Below are 27,068 nucleotides of genomic sequence, written 5' to 3'. Positions count from 1 at the left end.
TCCCAAACATGATGTATTGTAAGTAAGAAAGTAGCAACTATACAGTTGAAATATCAGGGCCTGGCCCCTCTCCCATTAAGCTTTAAGGTACCACTCCCTAGAAGCAACAACAGATTAGGGGATGGAGTCTCTAGAAGCCAGGAATATGACAATTGTTGGAAGGTATAGCCTTTATTAACTACTACCTTTGTTTAGCCTTTCACCTTACAGAAATACAGTATATGTTGGTGTCCTAAAACATGAGGTCTTTAAGTTACCTGTTACCTTTTAGAGCCACTCCTACAAAGACTGAAAAAGCAGACATATTAGGGGATGTGTTGGGATAGAATAGAAGCCAGGCTTGCCAGGTAAGACTCCAAACTGTTTGCTTTTTAGTACTTTTGAAAAAGAAATCTCTGTTTGATTGGTTAAAACTTAAAAGGTTTCCTTATATCTTTTTCTATCCTTAATTTCAGCGCAAGATTCTTTTGAAGTACAATCCTATTATATATAGTTTCAGGTCTTAGGTCTTTCTGCATCTTGCTTGATATACATTGTATTGACTAGGGGATTTCATAAGTTATATCATATTCTCTCAGTGTCTCTGAAAGATTTAGGATGTGTTCACATTGAATGCTCACGTGAAATTTACCACAACCATCCTTTGCTAGAGTATTGTGTTTCATTTGTGCCGTTGTGAGACAACTCTGGAAGAGCTCTCACATATATCTAATTTAGTTATTGACTTCCTCTTTGAGTTTCCAGGAGACTGATATTGGTAGACAAGTGAATGGACTTCGAAAACATTCTTTTACTGACATTCGAAAGCTAGTAAAAGAGCTCATAAGGTCAGTTCAATTTTGGTTCACGAAGGTTCTTGTTCATTTTCTTGCATGACTTTGCAGAAGTGACAAATAGGAGCACTGATAATATTTCACTATATCTTAGTCTGTTTTGCAAATATTATTACATGGTCATCTGCTTTCATCCTGAATGATCCAGGGTAGATACTGGTGGGCTCCAGTATTGTAGCAATAATGCTACAACTCCTGGAGCTTCCTATCTCTAATTTTATCAACCCGGTAGTTCGTACAAACTTGGAAGCGGCGGTGCTGTATGCACAAGTACTAGCTCTTGCCGCAACTGTCACTTGGTCAGCTGGCACAAGTCCGCTAGGAGCTTAAGCCAACTTCTATGAGCTCTTAGAAGAAGCTTTTTAATTGATGGATGAAAGCTAACTCGAAAGAAGCTAATCTAATTGCGAAAAGAAACTGAAAGCCAAAAAGAAACGCAAACCCTAGCAAACCCTAATTCTACCAGCTAGTCTTACTGATGCAAAGGAGAGAATGCAAACTACCGAAAGAGATGCCATTACTTCTAAGAAGGTAAAATGCATGTGTCTAAGTTATCACTATATGAAGAAAACATCTTTTTGTATTTTTGCTTAAGTTGTTGAAATTATCATGCATGTGCTTCTAACTAGTTTTCCACTGTGCAGGGATGGATCAAGGGATGAAATGCGTTGGGAAAGGTTGGGATGGTACAGAGAGGGTCTAAGGGATCCCTAACATTCTTTCTGAGAGTTTCACAAAGTCTGGATGACATGCAACCGTGTTTATGAACTTCTACAGGAAGTCTGCAGGGGTTTCTACAGGATGTTCTGCAATTCTTCTACAGGATGTTTCGAAATGGGATTTTGGAGCATGGATGGAGGGAAAAAGATGGAGGAATGAGTATGGAGGTGAAACAGGGGTGTGAAGAGGTCTAGGAGTTGGTGGATGAGGCTAAGGAGCGATTGGATTTGTTCAAGGATGGATGAAGCGATGCTGCACAAGAAGATGAGAATCATGGAAAAGTAAGTGGATGAGGCAAATGTAAGATAAGGTTTATAAGTGAAGGATGAAGCAGGTAGGTTGGATGGAGTATGGGCAGGTAAGGAAGGATAACAGGTACTCTGCAAGTGGTTTTTCAAACTGAGCAAACAAAGACATGCAAGAAAACAAAGATCTAGTTATGCTACCCTAATATGATCTAGCTAACAGTAACAAGAATGGACAACAGCTTTATTTGCAAGGAAACCATGTACAACACGTGAGAAAGAACAGTCCAAAAGATCTGAATGCATGACTAAATCCTACCACTCTATTCCAAACATAAAAAGCTACTTCAACCATCAAAAGCAACCTAAGTAACAAAGCACGAATTAAATCTAAAGAGCAGATTTTATTTTAAGAATGCAGCAAACACACATAGAGAAAAACAGGGGAGGTACTGGGCGCTTGAGATGGGCCCAACCCCAAGAGCTACAGCCTCCCAAGAGAGATTTAGAGCTGGTGCAAAGCTGAATTCATCTTTATTAATCAAGAATGAAGAGTTACATCAAAACTGTCCACAAGAAGAACTTGAAAATGAGCTGACAACAAAACTAATCCATGGCCTAAAAATTGAACTACAAAATGACTACAACAAGACTATGAAATGACTAACTATTGGCTACAAATATTACTAACCACTAGCTAAATTGACTAACTGAAATGAGGTCTTAAGCCCTCTTATTTATACAATTTGAGGACCCAACAGTCCTCCTAGAATTTAGGGACTTGGCTGCCCAAGACTTGTAGTTAACAGCAGTCCTACTTGACTTGCTTGGCTGCCCTTGTGCTCATTAATTTGGTGGCCTTTGAACTCCGAGCTGATGGTGGAGAATTCGAGGTAAGGGCCCATAAATGAGGGGGACACCTTCCTACAAATCCTCTAGCTTGTTCTCCCACGAATTTGGCTGCCAAGTGCTCATTAAGACCTTCATTTTTGTCTCCAAGTTGACCAGAAAGGCTACACAAAGCACCCATTAGACTTGTTGGCATAATGACTAACCAAATTCACTCTATTAACATAAAAATAATCAAAAACATGCAATAAACCAATGAGAATGGTGGACTAAGCCAAATTAGGAGGTTGAATGAGCCCAAATAATGGTACATTTTTGGGGCTCATCAGATACCTTGAGAGTTCATGATCTTCAGAATATCCAGTGTTTGGCTAGTATGATTGCATATGGTCTCACCCCACTTCAGTAGTAACAGCACAGCCAGTTTGTTGTCATGCCTTGTGGGTTGCCTTTGGCTTGGGTTTATTTGCTTCATCTTACTTTGTTTAAACTATAATTTTATTGTGTATTATTTAACATTTATCACATATTGAATAAGATATTCATCCATATAGGTTGCCATGGTCTTGTTAAAGCATGGATTTAAACTCTAGTTCCTTCTTGAGACTTTGAACATCTCCTTTGATATAAAGCAGTTTTGTGTTTGAAATTCATTTTATTTTAATTAGCTTCATGAGAGATGATTTTCAGGCCACTAACACCTACTTCTTTGCAAGTCATGACAACATTTATGCCATCCCCACCTGCAGAATAACAGACCCTATTAGCTTCTTGTTAAAATATTATGCTTGCTCTTCTTAGTTTTAACTTATTTCTATTTTAGTTATTGACTTCCTCTTTGAGTTTCCAAGAGACTGATATTCGTAGACAAGTGAATGGACTACGAAAACATTCTTCTGCTGACATTCAAAAGCTAGTAAAGGAGCTCATAAGGTCAGTTCACTTTTGGTTCACAAAGGTTCTTGTTCGTTTTCTTGCATGACTTTGCAGAAGTGACAAATAGGAGCACCAATAATATTTCACTATATCTTAGTGGGTTTTGCAAATATTATTACATGGTCATCTACTTTCATCATGAATGATCTAGGGTAGATACCTTGAGAGTTCATGATCTTTAGAATATCCAACGTTTTTCTAGTATGATTGCATATGGTGTCACCTCACTTCAGTACTAACAACACAGCTAGTTTGTTGTCATGCCTTGTGGGCTACCTTTTGCTTGGGTCTATTTGCTTCATCTTACTTTGTTTAAACTATAATTTTATTGTGTAGGATTTCACATTTATCACATATTGAATAAGATATTCATCCATATAGGTTGCCATGGTCCGAGGAAACCAAATTGATCTAGTATATAATTAGATCAATTGCGTAATCGATCATGTTGAGGTTTTGCCCTGATCATCTTAACTTTATCAATGTGTAGTTTATCCATATGAAAACCGACACTGGGACTGTCAGAGTTCCGGATTTGGCGTCAAGGATGACAAAACTTAAAGATTTTAAGGAATTATTAATAGAGAAATAAGTAAAGGTGATTTTTGAAGAATATTATGCAGATACGGAAGAAGAGATATATTTTGAAGCTTTTCTCTGGGTGAGTTATTCGCAACTTTATCTTGTAAATGTTTTTCTGTTGGTGAAGTGCAGTGCTTTGTCCGAGTTGATAAATATTCTTCAAATAACAAAAGTGTGTGGTGACATGTCAATGGAGTGGATGTGGTTGATTCACTGATCAATGGCCTATAATCTCCTAGACCAAGAGGATTATTGAAGTCATCATAAGTAGATTTCTGCTTTTCTTGAGGTGGCTATTTGTTTTGTAAAGTCTTTATCATTATTGCAGAACCTAGCCACACTTAAAATCATAATAACATGCCTGAGTGCACTAAATTTGTCACACATTATAACGAGAAAACTCATACAAGTATCTAATCTCTTGATTTCAGTGATTAATATTAAGCTATCTATGATTGATCAGTGGATTGATATACATTTACAATGACTGATCGTAACCTACATCAGGTTCTTTTTTATCTTGGCATTCGTATTTTGAAGTCTGGTATCAAAACTGTGCATTGGCTTTTTCCTTTTGATGACTTTAGTTTTCCCAATTTTGAGCTGTGATTCGATACCTTTGTCAACCTTCAATGTGAAAAAACCGTTAGCTTTGTCCTTCTCCATTTAAGCCTATCCATGAGCATAATCTGCACAGTCACCATTCTGTTGCACTCATCCTGCAAATACAAGCTTTGTTGCATATCACCCTCCTTTATCCAATAGTTCCCAAAACACATGCTCTGCCTCCTTAGTCATGGATTTCATGCTGAGTCCCAGAATTAATAAATCAGCATGCTCTGTTTCTTATTATAGCTTGCCCCTATACAAGCATGAACTAGTACCCAATTAAAGAAACCCTTCAAAATTAGAGAGAGGCTTCTCAAAAAAATTATTGATAGGTTTTTTTTATTATGGTACTCGGATCATAACTGACCTGGATATTCTCCTTATGATGAGGGTAGACTGAATATACCCCCAAAACCAAGAATTTCTCGTATACCATAGTTGTTGGACCGTATTTTTTGTATCCTAGAAAGTTTTTTGTGCTTGAACTAGATATAATGTTCTATGTGTTTTATAGGTAGCCAGATTAATATATACTAATTCAGGGGTTGTTGTCCTAGCTCTTTTCTTCAAATGCTGTAGAAAATCCTGTACATTCAGAGGTTGCTTGTTCTTCTCAGTTTTAGCTTATTTCTATTTTAGTTATTGACTTCCTCTTTGAGTTTCCAGGAGACTGATATTGGTAGACAAGTGAATGGACTGCGAAAACATTCTTCTGCTGACATTCAAAAGCTAGTAAAAGAGCTCATAAGGTCAATTCACTTTTGGTTCACAAAGGTTCTTGTTCATTTTCTTGCATGACTTTGCAGAAGTGACAAATAGGATAATATTTCACTATATCCTAGTAGGTTTTGCAAATATTATTGCATGGTCATCTGCTTTCATCATGAATGATCCAAGGTAGATACCTTGAGAGTTCATGATCTTTAGAATATCCAGCGTTTTTCTAGTATGATTGCATATGGTCTCACCCCACTTCAGTACTAACAACATAGCCAGTTTGTTGTCATGCCTTGTGGGCTGCCTTTGGCTTGGGTTTATTTGCTTCATCTTACTTTGTTTAAACTATAATTTTATTGTGTATAATTTCACATTTATCACATATTGAATAAGATATGCATCCATATAGGTTGCCATGGTCTTGTTAAAGAATGGATTTAAACTCTAGTTCCTTCTTGAGGCTTTGAACATCTCCTTTGATATAAAGTAGTTTTGTGTTTGAAATTCATTTTATTTTAATTAGCTTCATGAAAGATTTTCAGGCCACTGACACCTACTTCTTTGCAAGTTATGACAACATTTATGCCATCCCCACCTGTAGCGTCTTTTCTTACTTTCCATAGTAATGGATTTCTTGCCAGCTAGCGAGTGGAATCCTTATGAAAAATGATATGAGTGACACAAATCCAGATTTCCCTTCCAGAAGTGAAACATGCCATCAATGTTGTCGATTGCCAGTCTTCAGATCCCGCTAGTGGAATGGTTGTCTTTGTTAGTGTCAGCTAACTATTTCACTTGTTCCCGACTCCATAACACATTTCGTTGAAGGTTTGTCACATTAATTTACCAAGAGATTTAGGCTCCATCATTGCCATTAATCAACAATCTATTATTTGACTGCTAAATTGTGAAGGTTTCAGCCCTGTAGGGCCTATCACTGGCATTGACACAACTATTGGATATCTGAAGCTTCATTGCATATCACCCTCCTCTGTCCAGAAGTTCCCAAAACACATGTTCTGCCTCCTTAGTCATTCTATTACTGCTTATATTCACCCCTTATAGCTCCAATTCATCTTGAAGATTGCCTTTGCTTTAGCTGATGGGTAAACAACTAGTGGTTCAGTTTCGAATATTTTAAACCTTGCCCCGGTAGAACATTTGCTTGAGCAACTACCCCATTCCATGCGGGGACTTGCTGCCTCGCAGCTTGCCTTGTTTAAAACAATGAACATTAAGCGAGCTTTGTTTTATAGCATGTAGAAGATCAAAAATAAGCCAAAATTCACTCTATTATGATCCCTCCTTTGATATTTTACACATAATTACTAATTTCCCTTACACTCCACACATTTAACCATACTCAAATATAATTAGAAATTTTAGATACCCTAAAATTTCTCCTTAGATCAGGTTCCCTTAAATACCCAAAGCAAGTTTATCCCATTATTCTACCTGCACATGAAAGAAAAGATGTTCCCTTGAACACATAAAGCAATTTTATCTATTTCTTTAAAAATGTCGTGTCGTCTTAGTGTCTTACTAATCCCTTCCTTGATCGCAAGAGCTTTGACTTGCTATTAATCTGCGTTGACAAATTTCAATACAACTTATTTAACCAAACTTTTTGTTAAAATGTTATATTTAAAACTATTAAAAATGATTTATTTTTAATTTGATTGGAGAATAAAGTTTGAAGCCTTATTGCTAGCGTCTTGTTTTTCAATGTATTCATATTCTTGCCTAAAGTAAGATAACCAAAGTTTCCTTTTCTCCTATGCATATAAAGTTTGGGTAAACATTACGTAGGGTTGGATTTCTTCTGATGCATAAAATTACATAGAATTAATTCTAACTTTCGAGTTAGCATTAGTATGAAACATTAAATGTTTCATAATGTTTCCAATTATCACAAGTGAATTGTGCATACATACAAAGTAACGATATTCTTTTGAGCGCTTTTTGGGACCTCTGTCATCTGCTATCTGCCAGTTAGAGGGTCATCTTCCAGTTAGAGTTAGAGGGTTGTCATCTTCCAGTTAAAGTAAGAGGTTTGTCAGGTGTAGTTGTAGCCACTTGCTGCTTTGTCACCTCATCCCACTGCCTTGCAAGGTTCTTTGATAATCTGGATTTCTTCCTTTGCCTTAGTTGTATTCCTTCCTTTGCCTTAGTTGTATTCCTTCAATGCTTAGAGATGCTTAGAGTTGAGATATTCCTTCAATGCTTGGAGATGCTTAGAGTTGAGGTATTCCTTCAATGCTTAGAGATTCTTAGAACTAATTTTACTGGAGAGTATTCCTTCAATGCTTGGAGCTGATGCTTACAGCTGACTTTACCGGAGAGTATTCCTTCAATGCTTGGAGTTGATGCTTAGAGCTGAGTTTACTGGAGAGTATTCATTCAATGCTAGGAGCTGAGCTTACCTAAGAGGAAAAAGTTGAGGTTACCTACTTACTGTAGAGCTTACTTGAGAGGAAAAAGTTGAGGTTACCTACTTACTATAGAGCTGAGCTTACGAAAGAGGAAAAACTCGCTTACTATGCTATATTTGGTATGTCTATGTATACAAGAAAACACCGCTTATGCTATATTTGGTATATATTTGGTATGTATATGTATACAAGAAAACACACCACTTATGCTATATTTGGTATGTCTATGTATACAAGAAAACATCGCTTCTTAGCTTTTAGCTCTCACTATATTCAAGATTGTATATTAGCTTCTTCCCCGTCCAAATTCAACAAAACTTCTAGCAAATTTTTTGATCCAAATTCAGCAATTTAACAACTTGAATTTCAAAACAGAGAGAAATAAGTTCTGGGCTCTCACTATATTCATTGTATTGAATTATCTATATTAGCTTCTTCCCGGTCCAAATTCAACAAAAATTCTGAAAAAAAGTTAGCGACCTGCAATTTAAGAACAGAGAGAAACAAGAAAAGGGGTAAGAAAAGAGGTTAAATTCAAAGAAAAACAAACAAAGTGATTAAATCAACATATTATAGATTCAAGAGTCATGAAATCAATTCCAGGTGTGTACATAATTTACTTTGTACAGACATGTAATTTTAGTTTCTTAGTAATTTAGTTTCTTATATATATTGCTAATTATATTGTTAGTTGTGTGTGGGAGGCAGAGTTGAGAGAAAAATGCAATCTGCTGCTATCTGCAAAATTCAAATCAAGTAGATTGTATTGGTAAGCTTTATTATAGTCTTTGAATTCTTATTATACATAGATTTACAGAACATTTCCTGCTATTTCCACAAGAACTCAACAACTTTTGGCTTAGTATCCATGTTTTTGTACTATTCAATCAAATCTAAACGTTGGGTTATGTTTCTTGCCTTTTTTGGTTATTGTTCTGCCTCTTTTACTCATCAGTTGTGTTCATTCATTCCATTTGTACTAATTTCAATTGATATTTGGTTTAAATTTAATGTACATTAAGAAATTTTAATGTTAATGTACATTAAGAACATGAAGGGATCACTTTACAAGAAAAGAACTCACCGGTAATCACTTGAGGAAGCAGATAGTAAGCAAATTTTTGCCCTTTGTTTGAGGAACTCCTTGATGAGCTCAAGAGAGTTGAGACTCGTTATAGCATCCAAATTTGGGTTGTCAGGCAACTTTATCCCATCGAAGTAGAGCTTCATAATGTCTTCAAAGGAATCTAATTCGTTCGATGTTGGAACAGAGATTATAACTCTGGTATCAGAAATTAGGTGATTGACATGTGTCTGTCACTGTGCTCATGCCATAAAAACAACAACATGTGACTGTGCTCATGTTCTTCCATAAAAACAACAACAATATGCAAGACATGCAACAAAAATTTGATGTAAACAGGGGCCTAAATGAAACCCTTGAAAGTTTTAGCAGATTTTAGAAACAAGCTAACATTAGAAAGTTCAAACAAAACCCTCCATACCACTCTCAGAAGCAAGTACTTTGAAATTTTGAAAATGTCACTTTTAGAAGCAAGTACTTGAAATTTTGAAAATGACAACACACACTTACTGGAGCATAGCCAACTCCTATCCTTCATACCCTTCGAATTCATGAATTACACTCCTCTCTCCCCCACAATAATTTTTATTTTCTTCTATGAATGCTATGAATGAGGGAGAAGGATAACAACTTTCGCATGAACTTAACAACTTTTAAATGAACTTCTTCCTCCCAATTTCTCCATTTAGTTGTTTTACTTGTGCATACTACATGTAATAAAAACCTGCCACTTGCCATAGAGGGTGATGCGGCAGCAACATTCATAGCAGAGCCATTACTACAAATGGTTGTTGCATAACTTTGCTAAAAACTTACCCACCTTGTTGATTTAACTACCTGCCATAACTTTGCTAAAAACTTACCCACTCTGTTGATTGAATTGCTTGTGTAGCCCTCGGGGAGGAAACTATAGCATAGCCCAATAGGCCCAATAGAACAAGCCTCTAACGCTGCCCTAGATAACGAAACCATCCCATCTCACTCCTACCTCTCATGTTTCGTTAAACAGTTAGTTGCAAGGCATCCCTGCCTATTTGAAAAGTTGTATCAAAATTTGCAATAAAAAATTTCAGGAAGTCTTGAATCATCTAAGCCCAATAAAATGAAACGACATGAATTTCTCACCCGAACCTGAAAAACGAACCACAATCCATCTAAGTTGAACCAAAAATCGATTGAAATGTAAATTGAACAACATAAACATTGTCATCCATACTCTTGTATGTCCTACCGCTCACGCCTCAGTGAAATCAAATGAAATAGATGGGTGCTGAGAAAAGGAGTGTCTCATCTAGACAGAGAGAAGCAAAAGGAACGAAGATAACAAAGGCTATCTAGATGCTTAACACATAGACAAGCGAAAGGAACGAAGAGAATTGAGGCTAGATATATGTTTTACACATGTAAGTGATTGGTCCAGTCCTCTCATGATAAGTCGAGTGGGTCCAACTTCTATGCTAGTTTCATAATACGTATAGCTAAGTGGATTGCATGGAAGGACGACATGCATAGCCCCACAAGTTTGTTATGTTGTTTATATCAATCTATATATTTTTAAATTATATAAGATAGAAAGCTTAACACATGGGCTGCATGCAGCCTCATAGTTGTTCCACTCTATCAACTAAATAGTTGTTCCATTGTTGTTCATTTTCTTTGGGAAAACCACTCTATCAATTAAATAACCGTAGTAAAGTAAACCATGGGATTGATGCACATCTCATTCTACACCTACGACATATGCCTAATGCATTTGGACGCATAATAACCCTCTCAGATAACTGCTATCTGCCACTAGTAATTAGGTCCTCTCAGGGTACCTGGTATTTGCAACTAGGAATTAGGTTCGACATCGTGCATTTCGGGCTAATTATTTTGTTTCAGGTGGTTTTACAAAATTTTCATGTCATTTTTCAAATTTTTATCAATTCCTTTTTTTTTGATGTGTTTCTCGAGCTGATTGTATGGTTGCTTGTTTTGTTTTTTTGTTTTTTGTTTTTTTTGTTTTTTTTTTTCAGGGAATAGCTAATTGTATGGTTGCTTATTTTTGGCAGGACCACAATATCTATCTTAATTTTTTCTAAATAGGTTTAAGAAGAAACATTTGGTGATACAACTTGAATGGCCATTAATATTATAATTCTAACGAGAAACGAGAATGGTACGAGAAACGAAGTTTGGAGGTTTCGCATATAAGAAACTATGAGAGAAAAAATAAAAGGTTAAATGTAAACAAAAAAAAAAATCATAAACATCAATTGTTTTCACTTGTAAAATTGTAAAGAAACATAATGGTACGATAAACGAAGTTTGGAGGTTTCGCATATAAGAAACTATGAAAAAAAATTAAAAGGTTAAATGTAAAAAAAAAAAAAAAAAAAAAGAAAAAAAAAAAAAAAAAAACATCAATTGTTTTCACTTGTAAAATTGTAAAGAAACATTTATAAATAGTGATTTAGTTAAATATATGCATCAAAATATTTAACTAATCACTTCTATGAACTTGTAAAATTGTAAAGAAACATTTATAAATAGTGATTTAGTTAAATATATGGATCAAAATATTTAACTAATCACTTCTATGAACTTTCATAAAATCAATGTCACAGATCGTGCCCTTTGAGAATCTATTATATGTGAGGTTGGGAGGTGTGCATAGGGTAAAATCTTTGACCAATTTTCTATGTTTTATGTTCTTCCATTTTCAAAGAATCATTTCATGTTTTCAAAGAGCTCTCATCTTTTCCAAGGCCTTGCATGCCAAGGGATTCAACGACAAGTATGTAAAAGTCAAGCAAGAGAGGGAAATACTGCATTAAACCCCTAATTGAGGCTTTAAAAATGTTAATGTGTTTTATTAGATCGAAAAAGAAGGGGACTTCGTAAATACTACATTAAACCCCTAATTGAGGCCTTAAAATGTTAATGTGTTTTATTAGATCGAAAAAGAAGGGGACTTTGTTTGGCCTCCTTTTCCACACTGCTTCATGACTATTATCTTTGATGATTTATGTGCTACTCTTATAGTTGAACTTTGAAACCCTACAATCATTAGGATTTTGATATATCACCATTCTCGAATCCCAATTGATAAGCTAAAACCTAAAACTCAATTTTCATGTTCCATAATATATTGTTGTGGTATCATATAATTCTTGTCACTGCTAGACAATTATTTGTTCATTAACATATTGTTGTGGTATTATATAATTCTTGTCCTATGAAGTTTAAACTTGATGTTCAAAAGAAACACAAAAGCTAGTAGTGGCCATAATGCTAGACAATTGTCACGAACAAAGGAAATATGCTAGATAATTGTCACGAACAAAGGAAATATGAAAAACAACCATTCTAAAATTTCCTTTCCTGTAAGTTCTGGTTATTTGAAGGATTCTCATAACATTATATTTAGAAATATAGAGGTGTAGAACATATTAAAACAATCCACTAAAAATCTCTAGTTATTTGAAGGATTCTCAGAACATCATATCTAGAAATATAGAGGTGTAGAGCATATTAAAACAATCCACTGGAAATCTCTAGTTGATAAATGAACACATAAAATGTATGATGCAAGTATAAATACATTAAGATATGTAGGCTTTCAAGCCACAAAATAAAAACTAACGGAAAGAAAATGTAAAAGTTAGAGCTCAGGGAAAATATGACTGCACAAATTGGTTGAATGATGTATCTGAAATATCTGTTCACAAGAAAACGATGGCACTAAAGCTAACTTGCTGGGGGCGTGAAGCTGCTCGGCTCGGTTCTGATCTGTTCTTTCGCAGTGTCTGGTGAATGGTAATTTGATCTCCTTTCGCAGCATCTGTGAATGATAATTTGATCTCCTCTGCAACTTAAATCCTTGATTAACCTTGAGGGCAGTCACAACCATTAGTTTATTTTGCATGCGCAACTTTTTTAAACAGAAAAAACACTTTGCATGGGCAGTTGCAGTGCTCAAAAAAGCAACTGGAGTTTTTGGAACGAGATTTAACTCCAGTTGGGAAAGGAAATCGAGAACGAAGGAGAAACGATTTTCACAGTACGCTGTAGGAAACGACCCGTTTCGCAAGAAACGAGTTTCTCGCCAACCAGAACAAGAATGACGTATAAGACGGTGTTTCTTGATCGTCCAGTTACTAAAGCTGTTTTTGCCAGAAACGTTGCCCATCATCCCGTTTCTGGTAACAGATATACCAACTGTATGGTTGCTTCTTTTTGGCAGGACCACAATGTTTGTCTTAATTTTTCTGAATAGGCTTTAGAAGAAACATTTTGTGATACGCTTTGACTGGCCACTAATAACCTCCTGTAGTATGTTTGGAATAGATATTATGCGATTTAATATCCTCCTTAAACCATATTTTTCTGTTTCAGCAGCATCCTTTGCTCGTCTTTCAGACTCAAGCTCCAAAATAGGCTCCTTAAGTATTGTCTCCCAATTTATAATTGCAAGTACCTTCGAATTTAATGCTTCATCTACTTGTTCAGCGACTTCTATTTCTAGTCTCCATGTTTGTCTGTTTCGATGGGACATGTCATTCAATTCCCTTGGAAATTCACCACTTTTATATATTTCTTCATATGCAAGCATTTAAATGATGTCCCTAAATCCACCTTTTCCATTTCACCTGCCATCTTTGCTTGGCATCCAGATTCAGGTTCTAAAATATCCACCTTAAAGTTTTCTACCGAGGCTAGAGAATATGATTTCTTCATATGCAAGCATTTAACTGATGTCCCTAAATCCACCTTTTCCATTTCACCTGCCATCTTTGCTTGGCATCCAGATTCAAGTTTTAAAATATCCACTCAAAGTTTTCTACCGAGGCTACAGTGGAAATCTTTGGCAATGTGACCGGGATGGCCGTTGATTTCCCCCATAAAAAATGTCTGGAAAACTTCTAAAGATTGTCTTTGAATCTGCCTTTGCCATTTTACCTGTCATCATGGGTTGACTTTCACATTCAGGTTCAAAAATTTCCACGAAAATTTTTGGACAGGCTTCTAAAGAAACGTTTGGCAATACGGATTGTATTGCCATTAATTCTTGCTTGCAAAGAATGTCTGGAATGACCATTAAGTGATTCGATGTCATCTCCAAATCTGTGTTTTCTGCTTCAACGTACTTCCTTGCTTGTATTTGAGATTCAAGTTTCGAAATAGCCCTCTTAGAGCGTGCCCTTTTGCTAGCAGAATTCACAGGGAGTTATATGCCTGGTAATTTTTGTGGGTCTTTTAGGAACCCATCATTACAAACTCACTACCATTGTAATTCAAACTTTCAGGCGGAAGATGCTTGTTCCAGGATGGGGTTGAATGCATTTGATCAAGAATGAAATGTGCTTCAGTACGGTGCTTAATAGTTGGCATCAGTAGCAAGAAACATGTTTGCTTGTATGAAAGGGAACTTTTAATGTGCATATGGTGGTTTTATATCATGGAATGCATATATGCCATGTTTTAAAAAAGCCTGTTTAACGTAGGAGATTCAAGTAATTTGTCATCGAATAATTTACAAAACATAAAAAAATGTTTGAATGTGCTCCAAACGAATGCCTTCTGTAAAAGTTCTTTCAGTAATGGTAGTCCTGTCGTGAATCATTTCAAAAACATTTTGCAATATGAATAGTATGCTTGCCATAAGGAGACTACTTTGCTCGTGGAGAGTTGATGCATGGAATCTAAGAAGAGCTAATCAATTTTAATTGATATGAAGATATATCTGCTGAATGCAACCAGTTTGCTAAAAGCCACATGTGCTTTTAACCCTGCAAGACAAAAGATTGAAGATATATATGCTAAAAGCAGTAAGTGTGCAAGAAGCCCCATGTGCTTTTAACCTTGCAAGACCAAAGAATTCTTGATGATTCAATCGCCTCAATAAGCATTGCATTACAAGTGTAGTGTAGTTGGGTTGAATTATGTGCACAGAGTGGCAGAGCAGGGTTGGTGTTCAAAAGAATGGCTCCAATTTGTTGGAGCTTTTTCTAGTAAATTTCCATACATTTCATTTTCAGATTGAAGGACCTTTCAATTAGGACATACCTCATATAGATACCTGTTTACATGGGTCTGAAATGATCTCGGTTTTTCTGATCAGTGGGTTTCCCTTTGTTACTAGATATGCTAAATTTCAATTTCAGTTTCTAACAATCACACCACTTACACAACAATACTAATATTTGTGTGATATGGAATTGCAGGAATAATTCTGATAACCTAAATATATTTTCTGTTTTAACTTGAAAAAAATTGATTGTGTTGTCTTTTCTGTTTTAACTTCAAGAAAAATTGATTGCGTTGTCTTTTTTGTTTTAACTTGGAAAACATTGATTTTATTGTCGATTTTGTTTCAAAAGTGCATTCCTTGTTTCAGGAAGAATGCCCTGATAGTCAAGGAACCCTTAAAGAAGTTCATGCAAAACCGCAACTGAGACGACAAGTTTCATTCAAAGTGAGAGAGCTATTGCTTATGCTTTCTCCCATCAAGTACCTAACTATGTTCAATGTAGTAAAGTCACTTGAAATTCATTTGTACAAGTCCTTGATCGGATGCTCTATTTCTGACAGATTTTAAATGTTGTGGTCAAAGACCTTAGATGTAGTTTCATTACACTATTATGGGTTTTCTGTTATTGGCATTCGATCAGATATTAAATAATTGTGGCGTGTTTTTTTTTTATATTTAGCGGAATCGGCAACAGCGGTGGTATCGTATTCGCGTTACACGGGGTCTAATCCCACCGGCTACCACTATAATCGCTAGGAGGAGCCGCCCAGCCCGCAAGGACGGCCCTCAGGTTAAGACGAGACTTGAACTCGTGACTTGCACAGTGGCACAAACGACTTAGCAGACCGTCTGCTGGCCACAAGACCAAACCCCTGTGGACATAATTGTGACGCTGGCCATGAGACCAAACCCCTGCGGATATAATTGTGGCGCTGGCCATGAGACCAAACCCCTACAGGCATAATTCTGGCATGTTTCATTACACTTTATGTGGACAGTTTATTCGAGGCCTTGGTGAGGTGGGGAGACAGTTAAGTGCAAAACATATACAACTCTTAGAATTTTATTCTCAATCAGAACTCTAATTGCCAATAAAGCTCTCTACAATTTTAAGATTGCAAATTGGTTCACATTGCTAAATTGCTTCAGAGCACTGAAATTATATGTGGGCAAGGACTATCGCTGCGCCAGTTGATCTTGTTATCCTATCAATTTGAGACTTTAGCCCTGAAATTTAAAAACATAATTGATAAGAGAGAGAAAAAACATAATTGATAAGAGAGAGCAAAAGAAACCAACAAAGCAACATTCATGGATAATAGATCTCGATAAAATGAAGAAGATGATCTCATATAAAAAAGATTTTAATTTTATTTCACAATCTTTTCACACTTTCAACACCGAAAGAAATCTAATATCTTGATTAAATCGCTCGCAGAAATTGAATATAAAGGTTTTAGATATGTTATAAATTTCAACCTTATGTAAAGGTTTTAGATATGTTATAAATTTCAACTTCATGTAACTTCCCACTAAATTCTCGAAAATATTATCGAGTTTTAATATTACACCTAAATGCAGAACCAACAGGCAAAACCTAGCTTATGATATAACAGGGTTTTACTATTTTGACTAGCATGAGCATGACTTCAATTCTTAACAACGTGTCCGAATCTCGAATTCTCAGTCTATTTATCCAGACCTTCAAATTGGTCGATATGTAACCGATTCTCTTTAAAAACGAAAACGAAAACAACTATAAGTGCTTCGGCTTTCTTTCTTTTTTTCGAAAGAGGGGTTAACTTTTAAAAAATCGAACAGTGATGCATTGATCTGATCATCACATAGAAAATCACTTAAAAGACAAAATGTTGGAGGCAACGGCCAGGCGCTGTAATAAATTTGACCACCGCAAGCAGATAGCTTGATATAATGAATGCTAATATCCTTCGATCATTGCAAATTTAGCCTCGCTTTTCTTTGGCTTTGAACATTAATGATACAGCGCAAAGAATCTGTAGAGAAAATAAATCGTTCAGAAACTCCGGACTTATCGATCTTAATGGATTGAAGCTCGAGGAGGTTTTCAATTAGGACGACTATGAAAAACAAATGGCTCCGTGGAGATCTGGATGCAGAAACTTTCACAAGATCCTTTTAAGACTAATTTTTTTTCCACTTAAAGAAATTTCTTCTAAAGCAATTTTAAGGGCGTACATAGTATTGATCATGAAAAGTACCTGATTTTACCTAACTAGTAAGCCACATCCTCTGGACAATATTGAACAGCTAATTTCAGGGCCTGTGTTTCAGATACAGAAAGAGAATGGTTGTGTTTACCATCGTAGTATACAATAAATACGTTTCGATCGTCTAGGGCTCGTTCTATGTGCTTAGTTGCAGGACAACCCACTGTTCTGCACCTGTAATAGCTTCTGCAAGATCGAAGCAATAAAATATCAGTTAATCAAGAGGCCAATTAAAGCGGAAAGAGTATCAGTATAGACAACCAAAAAAAACTAAAGAATGTAACAGCAATATACATTGGATATGGATGGCCTAATATGGTCATCTGCGTCAATTTTAGCCCAGAGAATTTATCCGATGGAATGTCCGCCAAATTCGCAGTGGCAGCAGGTACTCTGATAATTATTTTCACTCCCGAGTCCCTGTATAGGCAATCCGAAAAGAAATGAAACAATGTGACATGATCAATAAGACTCTCACTATATTTATTTACATAACAATCATGATATATTGATATACTCCCACTGATATAGGTGCCATCAGCCAGACTTTCAAACCAACCTGAAAAACATAAAAAAATAAGATTTTCCAAGTCTCAGAAATTCTTGCAAAACAGAGAAATTATCCTTTCGCTCATTCCAAATTAATATATAATAATAAAAATGTTAAATGAATATAGTTAATTTTGATTAAAAGCATTATAAGATATTAATAACTTTACTATAATTATATTTTATTCTTACACTCCATCATAAATAAAATATTTTAATCTCTATATTAAACAATAAAATAAAATAATTAAATCTTTATGTTATATAACAATTTTATATGATCCTGTCTAACATGGTATCAGAGTTGATGGATGGGAGAGAGCTCTGGAGAACGGCGGTCATGGCGGTAATGGAAAACCCTAGGTTTTCGGCCCGGTGCATCACAGAAACCATGGATGGCTCCTAATCTAGTTATGTTTTTCCCGGGATATGATGACCCTCGCGGGCCCATCGAGGGTTCTTACATATTATATGCATTGACCCATACTGGGAACACTGGTAACTGTTTTTTAGGGCTCGCAGAAAACTGAACGGCCGTATTTCTCGCTTTGATTTCCCGGTATCCACTTGCAGTCGGTCCCCCTGGTCGGTGGTCAGAGCAGGTTTTGTCGGTTTGCTATGGTGGAGGAGGATCTTGTGGACTACGAGGAGGACCCCATGCCAAATCAAGACATCTGGGCATATAAAAATCAACCGGCTATGGATCCTTGGGGTAAAGATCTGCCTAGCTCGACAGTTGTTGTACATCCGCCATTCCACTTGCCGCGCACTGGAAAAAAGCAGCATCCGGCTGTCAACATAGCGGACCTTCCGGTTCTAGAGTGCCCTCCGCTCTCGCCGGCAACGCTTCATCTGCTGGGTTCATGCCTTCAGACCTCTCCATCCTTCGACTCTCCCCTTCCTCACCCCGCACAGCCTCCCCTGCTATCCCCCTCGCTTACCTCCCAGCCCTTAAACCCTTCCACCACTTCCATAGCACCAGTTGGGCCCCCCGAACTTCAGCGACCCGCTCTATCTACCTATCATCCGGGATCCTGCAGTCTAAATCCACACTCCCCTATCCGTTCGGGCTGCTTCAGCTCTCCGCTTCTACATGCTCGTCCGGCCAGGTCTGCCCAGCATAGCACCTTGGACCCATGTCGCAAGCTCCTAAAGGAATTCCCTATTGGCAGGCGTTCAGATAAGCAGAAAAAAGGTCGGTGCCTTCGGGCCATAGACTCAGATATTAACTTGACCTTCGGGGAGGACGTTCAAATGGAGGATGCGATTGATACTGCGAGGAAAGTACTGGTTGGTCGGGTTCGTGGTCGGACCTATTCTGTGGAAAGATTGAGGCAATGGACAGAGGAGATTTGGGGCTCCTTACTGAAGGAACTGCCAGCCATAAAGGTCTTAGCAAGAGGCTGGTTTGCTCTGCACTTTCATAGAGCGGAATACACTCAATGGATTTTATCCCAATTCTGGCATATCGAGTTAGCTCCTATTCTTTTGAAGCGATGGGATCCCCTCTTTGATCCGGAGCGGGAACAACTGGGTGCAAGGCCTATTTGGGTTAGACTGCCGGGACTACCCATGCAATTTTGGACTCCCCAGGTGTTCAAACGCATAGGAGACGCACTGGGTACCTATCTGGAACACGACAAATCCTATGAGCGTACGGGAATTATGACCATGGCAAGGATTTTAGTACATCTCGACACCAGGGCTGGGCTGGAGGAAAAAATCACATTGCATCACAGACATTTCTCGCGCAAACAGTTGCTGGACTATGAGGGTGTCCCTTTTCGTTGTAGGAGATGCCACAAAGTGGGCCATCTGTACAAGGACTGTCCATTGCTCTCGAGGGTGACATCGGAGAATTCAAGAGGAACAAAGCAACAGCCATCAGTAGAGCAGAACAAAGGCGACTTAAAGCAAGGTGAAGGTGACTTGAACCATAGCGAGATTCCACCGGAGGCGGATACTGGAGCCACAACGAAGATAAAAAGTAGAAGGAAAGTTGCATCATCGCCAGCTCCACCTCGTACCCGTTCCAAGACTGCGGCGGAAGCATCATCTGCCCCGGGTAATGAATCATTTCCCATAACCTCTGCACTTTTTTCAGAAGTTATGTTTTCTGTATTGCACTCATCTCTGCATCCTCCATTCTCTGATCCGGGCTCTATCCCCTCTATTCCTTGCTCCATTGCCCCACCCCCTCCCACCATCTCCACCACTCCCTCCTCTCGCAGGATGGCATCCTCTCGCCCAAACCCTTCTACCTCCCATACTGGTTCGGGATCGCACCCATACCACCTTCGACCTCGTGTCCGACCAAAATTTTTGGGTCTGGGACTATCCCCTGGACGGGCTACAAATCATAACCATCTAGGGACCGTCCATCCAAAATCAAATCGGCCATTCACACTGCTGTGGCAAATGTAGCACAAGGACGACAATGCACTTTGAGAGGGCGCTTAGAGCAATTGAGCCCTTAGCCCTTGTTTCCCCATGATTTGGCTCTCCTACAATTGTAGGGGATTAGCCAACCCCAAAAAGCGTTAGGCTCTCAAAAGGCTGACTCAGGAATACAGATGTGACATCCTCTTCCTACAGGAGACTCTTTGCTCATCGGACAACACTGTGAGAACACTTCAAACCATCCTGTCGGGTTGGACTTTTCAAGGATTGGATGCAAACGGCAAATCCGGTGGACTTGCTATTGGCATAAACCCCAGGACTGTCAAGATCATCTCATCCTGGGGTGGATGGGGCTTTATTGGAATGGACATCTTCATGGGAGAACTAGGGCTAACATTAAAAGTTATCAACATCTATGCCCCAAATCAGAATAGACTGGCCTTCTGGCACAATCTATTAGAAAATAATCTGGTCACAAATTCTACCATTATTGGCGGAGATTTAAACTTCTCCTTGGGGGTAGGAGAATCCTGGGGACACCATGCACAATTGGACCCTATCTCCGAGCAGATGAGTATGCTACTGGACTCACACAAGCTTGTTGATGTCCCCATGAACAAGAAGGTCCCCACTTGGCATAACAGGAGAACGGGGCAGCTGCCTTGGGACGGAGATTGGACAGATTCCTTATACATGAAGACCTCATAAATAAACTACCCCTGTACAGACAATGGGTAGGCACTGGCGGCTTATCCGATCATCTTCCTATCTTACTACAAGTCAGTGGATCAACAAAGAAACCACGCTCCCCCTTCAAATTCTATGTTGGCCATTTGCAGGATCCTGACTACATCAATCTGGTCACGGACTTCTGGAGATCGCAACCCCCACTGAGGGAGCAGAGGAAGGCGGTGGATTTTTGCGATAGACTCAAAGCTTTAAAGAATAAGACTGAGGACTGGGCTAAGAGAAAGAAATTGAGAGATGATCAGATCCTCTCGGATATTGAGATACAGATAGCACAGTTTATGGATGAAAGGGGGACTGGCTTCCAATCGGAGGATTCAAAATTACTTCTGAACAACTTGGAGAAGCAAAAAATCAAGTTGTTACAAGACAAAGAAGAACAGTGGAGGTTAAAAAGCAGAGCCATTTGGCTGAAAGCGGGAGATAGCAATACCAAGTTCTTCCACAACCTTGCAAATGGCAGAAAGGCCTCCAACACTATCTGGAAGCTACCTAGTGAACCGGAAGGATGGGAAACAACGCACCAACAATTGGCCAAATTGGGTATAACACACTTTAAAAGGCAATTTACTACTCCGACTGCCATAAATCTCCCCGAAATTATCAACCTGGCAAGACACTTTCTAAGATTTGTTGAGTAGGAGGATACCAAGAATCTGATCCAACCTGTCGCTATGGAGGAACTGGAAGGAACACTCAAGTGGTTCAAGAAAGATAAGAGCCCGGGTCCGGACAGTTGGCCTATAGAGTTCTATCTGGCCTTCCTGGAGCTGCTGGGGGAGGATCTGCTGGCAGTGATCGAAGAAAGTAGAATCACCGGGCATATTCACCCCCCTATGAACTTTACCTACATAGCCTTGATCCCCAAATCTGACTCTCCATCCTCTTTCAATGACTTCTGACCAATTGCCCTTTGCAACTGCCTATACAAGATTATCTCCAAAATCATTGCTAACCAAATCAAGCCCATCCTATCTACCCACATATCTCAGGAGCAATTCGCTTTCCTCCATCACCGCCACATTCAGGAGGCCATTGGCACAGCACAGGAAGCCCTACACTTTATCAAGCAAAAAACCTTAAGGGCATCTCTCTCAAGATAGATTTAGCAAAGGCTTTTGACAAAGTAAATTGGCTTTACCTGAAAATGATCCTTACCCATCTGGGCTTCCCCCCCGTTCTCATATCCTGGATCATGGGTTGTATCTCATCTGTTTCCTTCGCTATACTTATCAATGGATCGGCCTCATCCTCTTTCAATATTGACAGAGGGATCAGGCAGGGCTACCTGCTATCCCCACTCCTCTTCTTGCTTGTCATGGAAGGCCTGAGCAGACTTATTGCATCCACCAAAAGAAGTGGGAGAATTAGTGGCCTAAAACTCATGGAGCATTTTTATCTAACTCATCTACTTTTTGTTGATGACATCCTGATATTCTTAAACGGGAGTGTCCGGGATACTACCTCGCTCAATGAGATTCTACTCCTATTCTGCAGTGCTACAGGCATGGAAATAAACCGGGGAAAATCCACTATATCCCTATCGGTTTGTACTCTACAGGAATCACAGCTTGCCTTGCAGAAATTTACTTTCCAAGAAACTGATCTATTGGAGGGAATCAAATACCTGGGCTTCAGGCTTAAACCTGATGGATACAAGATTGAAAACTGGACCTGGCTCATCACAAAAATAGAAAAAGAATGAGCCGCTGGTATCACAGGCTACTTTCAAAAGCGGGCAGACTCATCCTAATTAAATCCGTCCTCGAAGCCACCCCGGTATACTGGATGTCACTTGCCTGGATACCTAGGGGTATACTTCACAGAATTCAACAAATTTGCTGTAGGTTCCTCTGGAATGGCAAGAAGGAGGGAAAGACTTTTGCATGGGTAAAATGGACCAAGATTTCTACTCCTAAGAAGTGGGGAGGGTGGGGACTAAAAACTCTCCCGGCTTTTGCACAAGCCTTGGCTGCAAAACAAGGATGGCTTTTATTGAAACAGAACAGTCTATGGGCGGAGGTCATACATCACAAATACATTTGGCCATTGACCATCACTGACTGGATCCGAAGACCGAATTGGAATAGAAATGGCATCTCTGGGATATGGAGGGCCATCCTCAATGCTATGCCCATCATAAAAGATAGCCTGTTATGGAAAATTGGCAATGGCACATCTGTCTGAATTGGTATTGACCCATGGCCGGGATGCGGGAACTCCCACAGACTACCAGACGGTCTGGTACTCTTTTTAAATAACAGAGGTATAAAATTTCTTTCACAGATTGGCGACCAGCAGAACACCACAATTTTTTCACAGGCCTGGTTAGATGAACAGCACTGGAATATACTTGCTAAGTGGTATGATGATTGGAAGAGATATATACAGGCCCTTACTGAGACTCATATTAGATTAAGGGCAGATGAGGACGAACTCATTTGGGCCCTAGAAAAATCTGGTCATTATTCCCCGAAGATGGGCTATGATAAAATCATTGAACACAGAAAACCTGAGAACCTCAAGCGCTGGTGGGTCTCCCTATGGAAACTGAATGCTCCTCCAAGAACCAGACTGCTGATGTGGAACATATTGGAGAATAAAGTCCCCACTGGTTCTTACCTTAAAAAAAGGGCTTTCTCGGGGCCATCCCAATGTGTGATGTGCTTACAAGATGAAGAAACGACCCAACATCTATTCCTCTCATGTCCGACCACCAGGACTATTTGGTCTCAGGTCATACAATCTCTAAATATAAATGTGAACTGGCAGGGGGTGGATATAAACTCTGCGTGGGATCAGTGGTGGACCACCGTGGCAGCGGAAAAGCCTAGGAATCTCCCCCTCCTGGTTTCTTGGCATATATGGGTCAAGAGAAACTCTATCATATTCGAGAACAAAACTGTCAATTGGAACCTCCTCCACCCTATTATCTGTGCGGCATACTCAGAACTACCAAACGAGATCAATCATGAACAACCCAAAATCATTCGACAGGAGCAGATAAATAAAGATATGTCGTGGGCCTACTTTGATGGTGCCGCCCAACAGCAAGGTTGTGGTGGCGGCATCCTTTTGCATCTATCTGATACGCATTACTATATGATTAGCATGGGGCTTGGTCCCGGAACAAACAATCACGCAGAATTGATATCTTTGCGACACCTTTTATACTTTGCCATCATGAAAAACTGCCGACAACTGCAAATCTTTGGCGATTCAAAAACTTTGATTGATTGGTGTAACAACACCACTATTTGTCATGCATATACATTGAAACATATCTTGGAAGAAGTTGTTTTTTTCAAAACTTTCTTTGACCAAATATCTGTTTCTCATATCTACAGGGAAAGAAATGGAACTGCTGACCAGCTTTCGAAAGAAGCGACGCATCGTCCTCTAGGCGAGTGGATGATCGAGGAAATTTCTCCAACAGCGACATACAGATATTTTCACATGCCATATATAGATGGGGCATTTCAGTGAGGCAAAGGCCTCTATTATTAGATTTTGGATGAAAAACTTTTTGATTATGTATTGTATATATCTCAGTATATGCTAGTTAACTGAACCTCTTTATGTACAGGCGATCTGCTATATATTTCATGTAGGTCTCAGCACCTAATATTGTACACCCCACGGGGTTTTAAATCTCTGCAACAAGACTTGACAGTGGTCGAGGGCCACAATACAGCATATGTGTTCGGGCATCAACAACATGTAATTTCTTATTAATAGAAATTATGAATTTTCTTTCTCCGAAAAAAAAAAAAAACAAAAAACAAAAAACAAAAAACAAAAACAAAAAAACAAAAAAACAAAACAAAAAACAAAAAACAAAAACAAAAATAATTTTATATAGTATTTTAAAGAGCCGAAATAATTAAAAGTAAAATATTTATACCCTTTAAAAATATTTTAATATATTACTTAATAACTAATATATTTCAATATCAAACTATATATATAAAAAAATTGTGAACATAATAACATATTTTAATATGGAAAGAGAAATAGTAATTGAATGTAAAAAAGAAGGAGATTGTAATTCATTTAATTTTTAATATAAAATTAATTTGGAAAATACTAATATACCATTTTAAATATTATTAATGTATATTTCAAAATATATTAATGACAAATAAGACATTTTAATAGGATAATGCGATTTATAGGCAAATCATTTCAATGCCTATGTCAAGTAAAATATTTAAATGTCAACTACATAAAGTATATATTATATATGGTGAAAAATACAAAACTATTTATATTATATAAAACAATTCTAGTGTCACTATTCTACATTTTAGCCCTTTTATAATATATTTTTCAGTTAATTTTATCTCAAATCTAAAAAAGATTTGGTGGAATTACAAGTTTAAGCTATGTAGTCCACATAATGGAAGTGCCAAAGCCCATTTTCAAGGCATTGAATCTATTTATATATTAAAAAAAAATTAAGATTTGAATCTATATATACATTCAAAAATGCAATTTAAATAAGTGTTGTAAGGCATTTTAGTACCTACCACTCAAGCTAAAAATTTATGCTTTGGAAAAATTTGGATAAAAGATTATAGCCTACACTTACCAATGCTAAATTAATAGTGTTCAATAGGAAAATTGAATCCTATAGTCTTGCTTTGGTAGGAACTAATAAATTGAAATGTGAAGTGGATAAATTAATTGTTTGCTTAGACACAAGGACTTGCATAAATTTTGTTGCGTATTAACCACTAGTAAGTCTACACATTTACAATTTTACTCCTTTACCCCTACATAAGTGCTAAGGAAAATATAAATAATGGTGGGAAGTAACTCTTGGAAAGTATACTTATTTACATCTTATTTCTATCCATTGTTTATGTAAGAGCCTGCTAAAATTATGGTGGGAGGTAAGTGATAGTAAGTATGAACTATTTTCAAGGATTTTATTGGAAGATTCTCCTAGTTAAAAATAAAAATCACTACCCAAATATTTAAAAATCATACATGAATCATTTAGTTAAAATTTTGGGTTTGGAAACACAAAATCATCCAAGGCCTTACCCATTAGGATGGCTAAATAAATCAACTCAGATAAAATTCATCAAACAACGTCGATTAAGATTTTCCATAACAACTAATTACATTGATGAAGTGGAATTAGATGTGGTTCCAGTAGACATATGTGGAATTGTCTTAGGAAGTCCTTATCTTTATGATTGTGATGCAGTGTTTTACAGTAGAGAACATAAATATCACCTTAAGAAAGATGGGGTTGAATTTATTATTAGGGCACATCAAACCAAAAATCACTTGAATTCAGTTAATGTTAATCAGATGAAGCGATTAATAAGTTCAAACAAGCAGTTGTAATCATGCGTGTAAAGGATCAACATAACAATGAACATGATTCTTGTTTAAGTTATGCAACTCAGCTTAAAGATGGTTTGATTAAAGAGATAGAAACTTGTTCAGTTCTATGTAAAACCAAACATCTTATTCATAAGCAGGGATTACAACATGAATTACAGTTTGTGCCTAAAGCTCCTCTTCCTAATGTCAGAATGAATCAATTCAGTTTAAGTTTGGAACTTAACAGTTGCAGGGATACAGGTCAGTATTGGGGAAAGTCAGTGTTCAATTTCTCTTGTATTGTGTCGCCATGTCATGTCTCGAACAGTTTGGAAACCTCTTTTCAAGTGGAGAGGAAACCTATTTGTTTTCATATCAAAGCCTTTTCTAAAGCAGTGTCAAAGTGTCTAATGGGAACTTATGCATCAGAGGAAAGTGATAATCAATGGAAACATCATTTAATGAATAAAGGAAAAGTGATTCAAACAAATCAACAACTAATTCAATACTTTCAGAATCAAACTAAGTTGCAGCAAATTTCACCTTACAGTTGGATAGGTTCATTGCAGCAAGTTCACTTAGTAATCAGGAATCAGGAAAGTATGTCAATTCAAGTAGTTGGTTTGATGTCAAGAACATCTTTGATTGTCTCTGTCTTTCCGCAAAATAGATTGTTTATACATGTTGATGGTATTAAACAACATCCAATAGAGACTGTTTTCAAAGATTATGAATCACTAACTCATGGTTCTTCGTGGAAAGA

At 37.7% G+C, this 27,068-nt stretch overlaps 1 protein-coding gene across 1 annotated transcript in view; it reads right to left on the bottom strand.

Annotated features, from left to right (window-relative positions):
• Nucleotides 1-16,528: 16,528 nt before the first annotated feature.
• LOC149213980 (uncharacterized) overlaps nt 16,529-27,068 on the bottom strand; it is a 28,262-nt gene continuing 17,722 nt past the window's right edge. Inside the window, exons 4-6 of the mRNA XM_089392173.1 lie at nt 17,567-17,692; nt 17,264-17,458; nt 16,529-17,038 (exon numbers count right to left, since the gene is read on the bottom strand). Coding sequence (XP_089248299.1) covers nt 17,278-17,458; nt 17,567-17,692 — 307 coding nt within the window. The 3' untranslated portion in view covers nt 16,529-17,038; nt 17,264-17,277. The remainder of the gene's footprint in view (nt 17,039-17,263; nt 17,459-17,566; nt 17,693-27,068) is intronic.

The sequence above is a fragment of the Pinus tabuliformis genome, chromosome 1_1, assembly GCF_031772625.1.
Source record: "Pinus tabuliformis cultivar Carrire ecotype Pingquan chromosome 1_1, CPIR1, whole genome shotgun sequence".
Lineage (NCBI taxonomy): Eukaryota > Viridiplantae > Streptophyta > Pinopsida > Pinales > Pinaceae > Pinus > Pinus tabuliformis.
Note: the sequence above shows the minus strand (reverse complement) of the source record. Positions and strands in the feature narration are given on the sequence as shown.